Here is a 14,447-nt window from a genome sequence, read left to right on the forward strand (position 1 = left end):
GAGAACAGAAATCATGCTCCGGCGGCGCAGCAGCAGCAGGAGGCCCCATTAGCTAAAGTGGTGCATCAGGTTAAGAACAGTTTCAGGTTAAGTACGGACTTCTGGAACAAATTAAGTACTTAACCCGAGGTACGACTGCATCTAGAAACACTCTGGAGGCAGGGCATAGCCATCATGACTAGTAGCCACTGATAGCTTTGCCCTCCATGAATTTGTCCAATCCTCTTTGAAAAATCATCCAAGTTGGTGACTGAAAACCAACAGCATGGCAGACTGAAAAGTTGGCAACCTTGGCTGCTAGGCACAGACTTGTTCAGGAAAAAAGTTGGCTGTGCACTTTCGGAGCCCGAAAAAATCCATTGGAAATGAACATTTTCATTCTTGTTTCATCTGCAAGTTTGTACAAGACCTTTAAAAAACCCCATCCCATTCTACTCCCCTCTGTGTTTATGGGAGGGTCCGAAAGCTCTTAGGATACTGGATCTCTCCCAACAATCTGTAAAAATAAGCTCCAGTCACTGCGTTGCTTACCGAATAATCTGGAACTTATTTCTTGGCCAGACATTTTTGGTTAAAGCCCATGTTAAGAAGCTCGACTCAGGGCAGCTCAAATTCACTTCAGCTCCTCCACTGCCTTTGAGAACAGCAGCCGGGCGACGATGGAGCTCCGAGGTGTTTGCCTTCTGGTGTGCCTCTTTTCTGTGGTACAATTGACAACTCAGCAGAACATCAGACCCAAGAAGAAGCCAGAGAAAGGTAAGAGAACCAGAAGGAATTTCCCAATAGCTCCACAGATGATAGAGATAGATAGATAGATAGATAGATAGATAGATAGATAGATGATAGATAGACAGACAGATGACAGATAGATAGACAGATGATAGATAGATGATAGATAGATAGATAGATAGATAGATAGATAGATGATAGACAGATGACAGATATAGATAGATAGATAGATGATAGATAGATAGACAGACAGACAGATGGTAGATAGTTAGACAGATGATAGATGATAGATAGATAGATAGATGATGATAGATAGATAGATAGATAGATAGATAGATAGATAGATGATAGATAGATAGATGATAGATAGATAGATGATAGATTAGATAGATAGATAGACAGACGGATAGGTAGATGATAGATAGATGATAGATAGATAGATAGATAGATAGATAGATAGATAGATAGATAGATAGATGATAGATATAGATAGACACACACACACACACACACACACACACACAAACAAGCATTCAACGGTGTTTCTCCCACTGAGTTTGTATAGTTTAGCAAAAGCTGCATGTGTAAATGGGTGTCATCTGTGCCCTGCTGTCTACTTCATCCTTTCCTGTGTTGAAATGACTCTCCAAACAGGGTTTATGAAAAGGTCAAGAAACAGTAACACTTATTATCACCCCTTTTCCCTTATCCACGCTATCTAGCCCAGCAGTTTCCAATTAGCTAAGTACTGCAGACCCCCTGTTTTTCTTTTTACTATAATTTTTACTAAATATTTCTAATTCACATTTCAAAATACTCATTTAAACCACCTTAAATCAATGACTTCCCTTCTTCTCTTTCCATGGTTCATTTTGCATACATGTTTTACATGAACTAAACCATTCGGTAATCCACTGTTACATCCATCAAAACTTATCTACTCTGTTGAATTTATCTTAATGCTATCAGCGTTTCACCCATATATTCAGTAAACATTTCCAATCTTCTTTGAACGTATGTTCTTCTTCTTCTCTTATTCCATATGTTAAATCTGCGTATTCCATCAGTTTAAGTTGCCATTCTTTTTAGTTGGGAGTTCGCTCGATTTTTATTTTGGGGCTAACAGAACGCGGGCTGCAGTTGTGGCATAAATAAATAACCTTTTTTTGACAGACCCCCCTGTTTTTCAAAAGCCAAGCCATGGGCGCCCTACTTTTGAAAATTTCAATATATCTATGGTACTTTTTGTTATGTGAATGGGTTATGCAGACCCCCTGGGGTCCTCGGGACCACTAGTTGGGAACCACTGAAAATAATAATAATAATAATATTTGTACCCTGCCCATCTAACTGAGTTGCCCCAGCCACTCTGGGCTGATTCCAGGTATGACTGTATATGACAGTCATCTAAATTGGGTTTTGCAGTATTGCATGGCAGACTGGAAGAGATCAAGGCAGATTTTTTTCAAGGCAGAGCCTTCAGATCACAACCAGTTGTGTTTAAATAAGTTCATGCACAATATGTGCAAGTCGCATTGCTAACTAGAGGGGCATGTGACCTGCTTTGCAGAGAGTAGTCGTCTATTTTGAAAAGCTGTCTGGTCCAAGTCCAGGTTCAAAATGAAGAACCACAAGAAAGAAGAGCAAGGATCATGTCGCATTCATAGAATAGTAGAATGGTAGAATCAGAAGGGGTACCCTGAGGGTCATCTAGTCCAACCCCCTGCAATGCAGGAATCTCAGCACCTGGTCTCCCATCCAATTTGAAACCAGACCAGATCCTGCTTAGCTTTGCAAATGCGCTAGCAGTTTTATTGCTGCACCTAAGGCTGGTAGCTAAAACAGTTGCACACATACTGAGGACAAGCAGAGTGTGATTTAAAACAGAGATAATATTGTGATGAATGACGGCTAGGCTACGGCACCGCAATGTAGACATTTATTATTATTATTATTATTATTATTATTATTATTATTATTATATTTATACCTCGTCCATCTGGCTGGGTTTCCCCAGCCACTCTGGATGCCACCCAACAGAAATAATAATAATAATAATAATAATAATAATAATAATAATAATAATAATGTAACCACATTTAGATATTTGGGCTTCTTTTGATTTTATATTTCAGGGTCTGTGGAACATCCTGCCACAATAACATTTCTCCACATGCTCTTATGTCGCATGGATTAACTATTCAGATGTTGTTCACACATGCACAAGCCACCTCAGGCAACCTTTTTTTTAGAGCCAAAAGGTAGTGTAGAAATAATTTTTAAAGGATGAGGCCAACTTGGAAAGTTCTGTTGGAATCCTGGAATCCAAGACCCAAGTTTGGGGCAAGTACTTTTGGGTGAGAAAAATAACTGCAGAAATTTAACACTGCAATACATGCAGCAAAGGAAGGCATGGAAATATAGGCTGTAAAACCTGCATTTCCAGTGAACGTTCTTTCCAAAGTATCCCACTTCCCTAGCACACAGATAGACCTCACATTTTGTAAGTCATAAAATGCTTTACTTACAAGACTCTTCAAAGCTCAGATTCATGTGTTTTTCTATACAGCAGTCAGAAAAGACGCACAGGCAATAAAATGTTGTTTGGTTACAAAACAGCAGAAGTTCCTAAACTATAGGTATACAAAAACGCTAGTTTCATATTCCGTTCTTGCCTGAAACAAGAGAGGCCATGCCATGAGGTTAAAGAGAGGCCATGCCATGCGGTTAAAGCCATGCGGCTGAGCTGAAGCAACCAGCTCAGACCTCCTCACATACCGAATCCACATGTAAACTGAGTACAACAAAAGGTTTGGTTGCCCATTTCCTTCTGAGGTCAGAGGAAGTGACCTAGGCTAAGCCTGGCAGGTCAGCTTACTCTATGGCATTAACCCCTTCATGTGTTAATTAGAATCAATCATGCTGGTTATATGGGGCTGGTTACCCTACAAGTTCCTGACCACTGTTTTACACAGGCCTTATTTATTTGTAATGGTCAGTTGTCTTGCAGAAACCATGATGTAGAACACAGTGGTACCTCAGTTTTCAAACGCCTCCATAGTCGAACATTTCGAAACTCGGAACGCCGAAAACTTGGAAGCAAGTGCCTCAGTTTTCGAATCCGACTCGGAAGTCGAACAGGAAACATGGTTTCCATTTTGAATTTTCCGTATTGAGGCTTCTGCTTTCAGTTTTTGAATGTTTCGGAACTTGAACAGACTTCCAGAATGGATTACGTTCAAAAACCAAGGTACCACTGTACTTAATTGAACAAAACATACCCGCTGCCTTGTGGGACATCTTCAGGAAAAGAAAAGGCGAAAGAGTAAACCCAACACAAATCTGGAGTGGAGTCCCTAAGACAGTTGGATGGCATCTTCTATGCCTCCCTTGGACAACTCCTGCAGCCAAGCTGGTGCCAAACGTATCACTCTGCTTTCCTTTGGTCCACATCAGTGAGACCAAGAGGTCTGATTATCTGGACAGCCCAGGATCTCCAAACACACTGCCCAGGTTTGTGCCCCAGGAAGGTCACTTCAGTGCTGATAAGGCAGTAGAAACTACGCAGTAGGCAGCAGTTACAAATTTCTGGTCTCTGCCTCCAAAGCAGGTGCTGTAACTCTCCAGCAGTTTGATTTCAGCCCTGGAGGCACAGTCAAATGCCAACAACAAAACATAATGTAGCATTAGGTAAAGGTACCCTGAACATTAGGTCCAGTCATGGCCGACTCTGGGGTTGCGGCGCTCATCTCGCTTTATTGGCTGAGGGAGCCGGCATACAGCTTCCAGGTCATGTGGCCAGCAGGACTAAGCCGCTTCTGGCGAAACCAGAGCAGCGCACGGAAATGCCGTTTACCTTCCCGCTGGAGTGATACCTATTTATCTACTTGCACTTTGACGTGCTTTTGAACTGCTAGGTGGGCAGGAGCTGGGACCGAACAACAGGAGCTCACCCCATCGCGGGGATTCGAAACACCAACCTTTTGATCGGCAAGCCCTAGGCTCTGTGGTTTAGACCGCAGCGCCACCCGTGTCCCTTAATGTAGCATTATTGAAGGTAAAAAAGGGTAAAGGCCCCCTGGATGGTTAAGTCCAGTCAAAGGTGACACTGGGGTTGCGGCGCTAATCTCACTTTCAGGCCAAGGGAGCCCATGTTTGTCCGCAGACAGCTTTCCGGGTCAAGTGGCCAGCATGACTAAATTGCTTCTGGTGCAACGGAACATTGTGACGGAAGCCAGAGCGCACAGAAACGCCGTTTACCTTCCTGCCACAGCAGTACCTATTTATCTACTTGCACTGGCGTGCTTTCAAACTGCTAGGTTGGCAGGAGCTGTGACAGAGTAACACGAGCTCACCCCCTCACGGGGACTTGAACCACCAACCTTCTGATCCACAAGCCCAAGAGGCTCAGTGGTTTAGACCACAGCGCTGCCTGCATAATTCAAACAGGACATATTAAGATGAGGGCATTGTGCTACAAATATAAAACATATTGATATAAAAGAGGCAAAGCATATAAAGTAGTTGGAAAGGAAAGAAAGAGTAGGGAATGTTGAAAAGTTGCTAGGAATACCAGTTTCTAACCAACTTCCATGGAAGTGATACGCAGCAAAGGTGGGACATTTTACTGCATGGACCTGTTACGAATTGCTGATTCCATCTATTGCGAACTCTCTCTATAACAAACACTGCATAATACGCTGCTTTCTTCTTTGTTCATTGTGCTCTTTGTTATATTGCCAATGAGGGAGGAAGTTCTGGTTCCATTCATAAATGTGATTGCATTCATTCTGTATAGGCAGACATGATCATCAATCTCTTCGTTTGCTCTGCAGATGTTGTGAGCCTCAAAATGTTTGAAGACCTGAAGGAGCAGTTAGAGAATATCTCCCAGGAGGTGGCTCTGCTAAAGGAAAAGCAAGCACTTCAAACAGGTACAAAACCCAATGGCCATAATTTTTCATATGCCACAAAATGGCCTCACTTTGTGAAATAAGGCTATTTATGACATAACATTAAGCCGTGATGTGTTAGCTAAAATGTGGTTTATTTGTATTTCCAGTACCTTAACATTAACTGTTCAGTAACCATAGGTTGTTTGGGATCAGTAAATCTGGATTTTAAACTACGATACGAATCACCATAGTTTGCACTAACTAGTTTCCCATAAAGCTCAGATGTACTGATTTGTTCTGTTGCTGCATTCTCACACCCTGCCTGGTTGCAGAGATGGAAAGGGAGAGTGGTTAGTAAACAAAATCACTCCCGCATTTTAAAAGACTCTGTCTGTCCACTTCCCTAATGTCAGCCTCTGCGGGTCAGGCATCCAAGCTCCGAAACCAGCCTGCAAGCGCAGAAAAAGCACAAGAGCTTTTGTAGACAAATGCTTAATGTTGTTATCCTCGCTCTAGGAGTGAAGTGAACAGCATTGTTCAAAGCGACATATGCAAACAGCTGAAGGCAATTTTGTAGCTTGCATTGCATTTCCTCTCAATCAGTGCTCTAAACATGTGTGATATGCTGTGTCCTCCATTCTTTGTTGACCAGGGAGCAGGCTCAGATGATGCGCCATCTGGTACGCAGGTTGAGACCCTACCTGCCTGCGGACTGTCTTGCCAGAGTGGTGCATGCTCTAGTTATCTCCCGCTTGGACTACTGCAATGCGCTCTATGTGGGGCTACCTTTGAAGGTGACCCGGAAACTACAACTAATCCAGAATGTGGCAGCTAGACTGGTGACTGAGAGTGGCCACTGAGACCATATAACACTGGTCCTGAAAGACCTTCATTGGCTCCCAGTAAGTTTCTGAGCACAATTCAAAGTCTTGGTGCTGACCTTTAAAGCCCTAAAAGGCCTCAGCCCAGTATACCTGAGGGAGTGTCACCACCTCCATCGTTCAGCTCTGAGGTCCAGCTCTGAGGGCCTTCTGGCAGTTCCCTCACTGCGAGAAGTGAAGCTACAGAGAACCAGACAGAGGGCCTTCTTGGTAGTGGCACCCGTCCTGTGGAACGGCCTCCCTCCAGATGTCAAGGAAATAAACAACTATCTGACTTTCAGAAGACATCTGAAGGCAGCCCTGTTTAGTGAAGTTTTTAATGTTTGAAGTTTTATTCTGTTTTTAATATCCTGTTGGAAGCCGCCTAGAGTGGCTGGGGAGGCCCGGCCAGATGGGCGGGGTATAAGTAATAAATTATTATTATTATTATTATTATTATTATTATTATTATTAATCTCTCCCTTTGTACTGCAGCAGGGGTCACTAACATCATATGGCACATGCTGAGGACTGCACCTTGTCAGATAGACCATGGCCGGTCCCTAAATCCCTCTGGCTCCGCCACATTCATGTTAATTCCTGTTCCTCTCCCTGCTGAGTGACTGAGGAATGAGAGGACCAAGGAGGCGCAACCTTTGAGGCACCTCATCTTCTCCCTCTGCCTGGTTGTGTGGTTTAGGTCCAAAGGAATAGGACAGTAGCAGCAGTGTGGAGGAGAAGGACCCATTCAGAAAAGGTGGCCAGCTGAAGGACTCTTCTCCAAGGCCTCCCCAAAACTTGGAGAGCTAACCAGCACTGACTACCATTCACAAGGACAGATGTGATTCCAAGACTCTCATCCAGGGGCAGATCTATTTTGAAACTAATGAGTCGTAAGCCCCTAATTCTAGAGGGGTCCCAGACATTGCTTAAAATTTTAAGGTCTAGTAGACCCAATTTGAGTCGCATGACTCAAAATGATTACTTTTTCATTGTCAACTGTTAAGTTGTGGGTGAACATATCAGACGACAGAGCGATTCTTCAAACAGCTCTTGTTTATTCACAGGCCAGAACAGAACTGAACTAAAGGGTTCAGTCAGCCTGCTTATATAGAGCTCCAGTACAACGTAACTGTAACAATTTTCTAAAACTATCCAATCACTGAATGTCACTTTCGATCCCTTATTTGCATAACTATCTACAGTATCCCCCTGCTGGCCCAGGGTGAGAACTTCAGTACATAACATCAACAATCCCAAAGTTTGAGAGTCAGTAGCACAGATGTCATAAAGGTTTAGTGATCTGTTGTGGAACAATCCCGTTGAAGAAGATGACAGCAGTTGCCCGGACCTCATCGCTGGTTGCGAAGAGGCCCGCATAACAGTTCAAGCTTCAGGGCTCCACCCCCCAAAAAATGTAGGTCCGCCACTGCTCTCAGCATCCTTTTTTAAGTCTAATGAAGTGTTTCTCAAATTTGGTTGTTTTTGGACTACAACCGCCATCATCCCTAGCTAGCAAGACTGGGATGATGGGAATTATAGTTCAAAAACAGCTGGAGACCCAAGTTTGAGAAACCCTGCTCAAATTGAAAGGGTAAGAAATGCTTTCCTTGCAGATACATCGAGCAGAGCTAGTACAGTGGTACCTTGGTTTGCGAACTCAATCCATTCTGGAAGTCCGTCCGACTTCCGAAACGTTTGCAAGCCAAGGTGTGGCTTCTGGTTGAGAGAGAGAGAGAGATAAAACTTTATTCGCATTAGCCAATGGCCATAGCAACATTAAAACATTACAGTATACGCAGAAGAGGAAATTTGATATAAAAGCACAATTTAAAGTCCTGAATCAGCAGTCAGTTAGTGGCCCTTGCCCCTGCTATGAACCTAGCAACCTTTGCTGTTATCTGCTCATTTTGATGTGATAGAAGAAAAGACATTGTGGCAGTGGTTGAGCGCCCTGGGATGGTTAGTATGAGTGGGGTGATGATCTCATTCCTCAGGTCTTTGTAGAGAGTACAGGACAGGAGGACGTGTGCCGCTGTTTCAGTGCTGCCATCTCCACAGGGGCAAAGACGTTTCTCAGGCGGGATCTTTTGGAATCGACCCTCAAGTACCGCAGATGGCCAAACATCCAGTCTTGCAAGTGTAAAAGCACGTCTGTATTTTGGGATAATAACTTTGTGCAGATATGGGGCCAGAGAATCAAAATGGAGAGGTGGAAACTGAACATACCAAGGGCAGAATTTCCTTATAGTGGCCAGGTTATTCTGATGCTCAATATCTCTTAGACGTTGACCAAGTAGATTGTTTGCTTTAGTGGGGCCCATAGTGAGTAGGTGTTGCGGGGATAGGCCACAAGAGTGAAGTTTTTGATAGACGGTTTTAAGCCAGGCACTTTTATGGGAGTCTTGAAGTACAGTACTAGGGATAGTAAACCGGGGGGATTTGACGGCTTCTGGTTAGCTGATTGGCCCTGGAAACAACGGCAAAAGCCAAAACAGACTTCCGGCTTCCAAAAAACATTTGCAAACTGGAACACTTACTTCCGGGTTTGGGAGCTGATTTGTTTGGGAGCTAAGCCATTCAGGGGGGGACGCAGGTGGCGCTGTGGGTTAAACCACTGAGCCTAAGGTTTGCCGATCAGAAGGTCGGCAGTTCAAATCCCCACGACGGGGTGAGCTCCCATTGTTCGGTCCCTGCTCCTGCCAACCCAGCAGTTCGAAAGCACGTCAAAGTGCAAGTAGATAAATAGGTACCACTCTGGGGGGAAGGTAAACGGAGTTTCCGTGCGCTGCTCTGGTTCGCCAGAAGTGGCTTAGTCATGCTGGCCACATGACCCGGAAGCTGTACGCCGTCTCCCTCAGCCAGTAAAGCGAGATGAGCGCCGCAACCCCAGAGTCAGTCACGACGGGACTTAACTGTCAGGGGTCCCTTTACCTTTACCTAAGCCATTCAGGAACCAAGGTACCACTGCATTGCACTCCAAAGCACATGATTCCTTTTCTGACTCCACTGTCTCCCCGCACCACCTCCTCCCCTTTTTGTCTCTCGCTAGTTTGTCTGAAAGGCACCAAGGTCAACCTGAAGTGTTTCCTGGCTTTCCCCAACGCCAAGACCTATCACGAAGCCAGCGAAGACTGCATCTCTCAGGGCGGCACCCTCAGCACCCCTCAGACGGGAGACGAAAACGACGCTCTGTACGACTACATGAGAAAGAGCATCGGGGCCCAGTCGGAAATCTGGCTCGGCATCAACGACATGGCCGCCGAAGGGAGATGGGTGGACATGACAAGTACCAGCATCGGCTTCAAGAACTGGGAAACGGAAATCACTACTCAGCCTGATGGTGGGAAACTGGAAAATTGTGCCACGTTGTCGGGGGTCGCCACTGGCAAGTGGTTTGACAAAAGGTGCAGAGATAAGTTGCCATATGTGTGCCAGTTTATGATAGTTTAATGGTGGGACTCCCGCTGTGGACGAGGAGGTCAAGGTGTTCCACTTGACCCCAGGAACAGAGCTGCACAAAAATATGCAGCTCATACATACCCTCATATACTCTTGGCAGATAAACACACGGCTTGGCAGAACGAGTTACATCTGTGCTGCATTTTAATCGGCTAAAAACTACATTCCGCTCAGTAGCAGCTGCGTTTTTCTCACTGAGGCATGAGTTATAGATATCTATATTTTTACATCCAAAGCCTAATAGGATGACTTCATTAGTCGAGTGGCGTTTCAACTTTGCCAAAATAATACGATCCTTAAGACTCATTAGTTGTTCGTTGCATGTACTCTTCCTGCCGACCCTTCTTCCTTCCTGCTGATTGCACCAAATTAAACCAGCTTTTGCAGAATTGTCCTTATTATCATCTTTGGGGGGAGGCCAAACCGAAAGTGCTTTAGCACAGCTGCCTTTCATTAAACGTGACAACTCCTTATGGCCAAATTAACCCAAATAAATCCATCGCACACCTTTTGGTCCACTGAAATAAGAGTTCGGTAGAGTTGTCTCAGCCTAAGTTATAATACTGGACAATGCTGGTGTAAAGAGGAAGGGGTGGGAAGGTGCTATCGAGAGCTTTCACTCTGTTGTGCAGAAAAATAAAGATAATTTTTTATTTAAAAAAAGGACATCTTGCATATGTTGATGGGGCAAAATGTGTTCTCTCTCTCTCTCTCTCTCAGCTACAGTAACTTCCTTCTGGGCACAATTGGCTGAAAATATAAGGAAGGAATTTCAAAAGGTATTAGTAGTACAGTGGTACCTTGGGTTAAGTACTTAATTCGTTCCGGAGGTCCGTTCTTAACCTGAAACTGTTCTTAACCTGAAGCACCACTTTAGCTAAAGGGGCCTCACACTGCTGCTGCATCGCCCGAGCACAATTTCTGTTCTCATCCTGAAGCAAAGTTCTTAACTCGAGGTACTATTTCTGGGTTAGCAGAGTCTTTAACCTGAAGCGTATGTAACCCGAGGTACCACTGTAGTAGTATATTTGTACCCTGCCCATCTAGCTGGGTTGCCCCAGCCACTCTGGGTGGCTTCCAACACATATAAAAACATAATAAAGCATTAATCATTAAAAACTTCCCTCCCTCCGAAGCCCTCTCCCGTCTCTGCCTCCCAAAGGCTTGCGTGGCAGTTTGTTGCAGCAACCCTGGCTAAAAGCTCCCCAGGCGAATGGTGCCTCTGGGGCTGGGCAAAGGGGGTTTCCCAGGCCCCTGTGGGGCAGTGTGAGGAGGCACCTCTCTTTGGGGAGGGTGGGGGAGTGGGCAGTTCCGAGACCAGGGGACCCCCAAGGAGAGGGGAGAGGAGGCTGAGGGAACACTCTACAAGGGAGGGTGTTCGAAAAAGGGCGTGAGACTGCCAGCTCTGCAGGCAAGGGGTGACATAACTGGGCTCCTGAGCCCTAAAGGGGTGCTGCAGGAAGAATGTACAGTGGTACCTGTACCAGTGTGGTGTAGTGGTTAAGAGCGGTAGACTCGTAATCTGGTGAACCGGGTTTGCGTCTCCGCTCCTCCACATGCAGCTGCTGGGTGACCTTGGGCTACTCACACTTCTCTGAAGTTTCTCAGCCCCACTCACCTCACAGAGTGTTTGTTGTGGGGGAGGAAGGGAAAGGAGAATGTTAGCCGCTTTGAGACTCCTTCGGGTAGTGATAAAGCGGGATGTCAAATCCAAACACCACTTCTTCTTCTCCTTCTCCCTCTCCTCCTCCTCCTCCTCCTCCTCCTCCTCCTTCTTCTTCTGAACTTAATTCTCAATTCTGTTCTTAACCTGAAACTTAATTCCGTTCTTAACCTGAACGAATTAAGTTCTTAACCCGATGTTCTTAACCTGAGGTACCACTTTAGCTAATGGGGCCTCCCATCGCGCCCCCAGAGCGCGATTTCTGTTCTCATCCTGAAGCAAAGTTCTTAACCCAAGGTACTATTTCTTGGTTAGCGGAGTCTGTAACCTGAAGCGTATGTAACCTGAAGCATCTGTAACCCGAGGTACCACTGTAGCGGGTCATGGACCCGAAAAGGTTGAAAACCCTAATTTAAACCCACTAAGCTTGCTTTCACATTTAGGTAACAACCTTTTTCCATTTTACTTTCTCACAGCATCCTAGACACTATTCACATATTTTGACAGAGTTCTGAGGGCACCCATCACAAAATGGCTGCTATGAAAATGAGAGCGATGCCTCCAGCAAGCTTAGGTTTGTGCTTGATAAGTCAGCTGTGCCCGGCTGGTCCTGATTGTGGCACAGTGTATCAGCTGCAGCTGTCTTAAAGCAACAGGAGAAGATAGCCAAGTATCCACACCAATTCATTTCACAGAAAACACTTTGAGAAGGTACCTGCACAGTTCACCCCATAATTTTATTTCTAGAGACTTTTTTCAAAAAAATGAAAGCTAAGTCTGAGGCACCTGTTCAAGGGCACCACTGAAAGCACTCACAGATGCCATGGTGCCTCTGGGCACCAGACTGGCAACCCCTGAATTAAATACCGTATTTTTCACTCTATAAGACGCACCAGACCACAAGATGCACCTAGTTTTTGGAGGAGGAAAACAATAAAAAAATTATTCTGAATCTCAGAAGCCAGAACAGCAAGAGGGATCGCTGCACAGTGAAAGCAGCAATCCCTCTTGCTGTTCTGGCTTCTGGGATAGCTGCACAGCCTGCATTCGCTCCATAAGACACACACACATTTCCCCTTACTTTTTAGGAGGGAAAAAGTGAGTCTTATAGAGCAAAAAATACAGTAATTTTCCATTGGTTCCAGCTGGATGTCAGTGTAACTTAGATTGGGGTCACCGGTAAGGAGGAAGAAAGAGAGTCTAGGTCACGAATTTACAAAACGTGCATGCAGAAAAATATATGCACAAATGTGGTCAAATTTGCTTAATTTTCTTTTACATATTGGGTTTTCACAAAATCCAGACCTATTTCAGCAAATTGGGGGTTTTAAAAAAATGTATGAGCTGTCTGTATACATCACAGAATCTGTTGTGTCAAAAGTCATTGATTTATAAATCGCTGTTCATGAATCTGTCGCTGAAAATTTGTGCTTACATATGTCAGTTATGTAACTTGGCAAAGGCCCTCTCTCTAGTAACTTGTACCATAGCGATGACGACAACTCTGGGAGCAAATTAAAGCACATTTAGATTTCTGCAAGAAAAATATTTGGTGACAAAGTATATGAGCCCCATCTGAACAACCACCAAAGCACTTTCCACCCAGTGAACTGTGGAAAACATTCCACTTCACTTCAATACACCCTAAAAATATGGGCTGTAAAATATTGTTTTACCATCAACCTCTTTGACTCCAAAAACTCAAGGCTGGCCTGGATTTCAAATAAACATACTTGAAGATTTGCTATTTTCATAACTCCCCCCCCCCCCCATTTTATTAATGGGCTGAGTTCTGAAATTTAAAAGTACATGGAAAAACCTGAGAGCATTTGTGCTTGTATTAAACTACTTGGAGGTCTGTGATGGGGAGCATCTCATTAGCAGCAACTATGCTTCAGTAATCTGTCATAATATTTTCCCAGCAACTTACTCTTGTGAACACCCTTTCCTGTTTTGCATTTCTCTCCAATGAAGGAGAGTCCATCCATCACCTTCCAAGGTAGTCTGATCAACAGCTCTTACTGTCAGAAAGTCCCTTCTAGTGCTTAGTTAGAATCTCCTGGTAATTTGAAACACTGGTTTGGGTCCTAACCTCTGGAGCATGGGTAGGCAAACTAAGGCCTGGGGGCCAGATCTGGCCCAATCGCCTTCTCAATCCGGCCCACAGATGGTCTGGGAATCAGTGTGTTTTTACATGAGTAGAATGTGTGCTTTTATTTAAAATGCATCTCTGGATTATTTGTGGGGCATAGGAATTCGCTCATTCCCCCCCCAAAAAAATATAGTCCGGCCCCCCACAAGGTCTGAGGGACAGTGGACCGGCCCCCTGCTGAAAAAAGTTTGCTGACCCCTGCCTGGAGCAGCAGAAAACAAGCTTGCTCCATCTTCCACGACAGCCTTTCAGATATGTGATGGGTGCAAAAAGAGTGCATTCGTTATAGGATTACAGGGACACGGGTGGCGCTGTGGGTTAAACCACAGAGCCTAGGACTTGCCAATCAGAAGGTCGACGGTTCGAATCCCTGCGACGGGGTGAGCTCCTGTTGCTCTGTCCCAGCTCCTGCCAACCTAGCAGTTCGAAAGCACGTCAAGTGCAAGTAGATCAATAGGTACCGCTCCAGCAGGAAGGTAAACGGCGTTTCCATGTGCTGCTCTGGTTCGCCAGAAGCGACTTAGTCATGCTGGCCACATGACCTGGAAGCTGTACGCCGGCTCCCTCGGCCAATAAAGTGAGATGAGCACCGCAACCCCAGAGTCGGCCACCACTGGACCTAATGGTCAGGGGTCCCTTTACCTTTACCTTTATAGGATTACAGTGGTACCTCGGTTCTCAGATGT

General features: G+C 45.0%; 1 protein-coding gene across 1 annotated transcript; it reads left to right on the forward strand.

Annotated features, from left to right (window-relative positions):
* The first annotated feature begins 544 nt into the window (after positions 1-544).
* On the forward strand, positions 545-10,609 carry CLEC3B (C-type lectin domain family 3 member B). Its single transcript, XM_083578343.1, has 3 exons — positions 545-756; positions 5,565-5,663; positions 9,537-10,609. The coding sequence occupies exons 1-3, from the start codon at positions 660-662 to the stop codon at positions 9,935-9,937; spliced, it is 597 nt and encodes a 198-aa protein (XP_083434469.1). The 5' UTR covers positions 545-659; the 3' UTR covers positions 9,938-10,609.
* The last annotated feature ends 3,838 nt before the right edge of the window (positions 10,610-14,447 follow it).

Source organism: Podarcis filfolensis (assembly GCF_964270895.1).
Source record: "Podarcis filfolensis genome assembly, chromosome: 12".
Taxonomy (NCBI): Eukaryota; Metazoa; Chordata; class Lepidosauria; order Squamata; family Lacertidae; genus Podarcis; species Podarcis filfolensis.

What these genes read in the sequence shown, in the direction of transcription:
- CLEC3B (XM_083578343.1), top strand. Translation starts at nt 660, where the DNA reads ATGGAGCTCCGAGGTGTTTGCCTTCTGGTGTGCCTCTTTTCTGTGGTA. An exon ending in CAAGAAGAAGCCAGAGAAAG is followed by an intron (nt 757 to 5,564) that starts GTAAGAGAACCA and finishes TTTGCTCTGCAG; the next exon opens with ATGTTGTGAGCCTCAAAATG. An exon ending in AAAGCAAGCACTTCAAACAG is followed by an intron (nt 5,664 to 9,536) that starts GTACAAAACCCA and finishes GTCTCTCGCTAG; the next exon opens with TTTGTCTGAAAGGCACCAAG.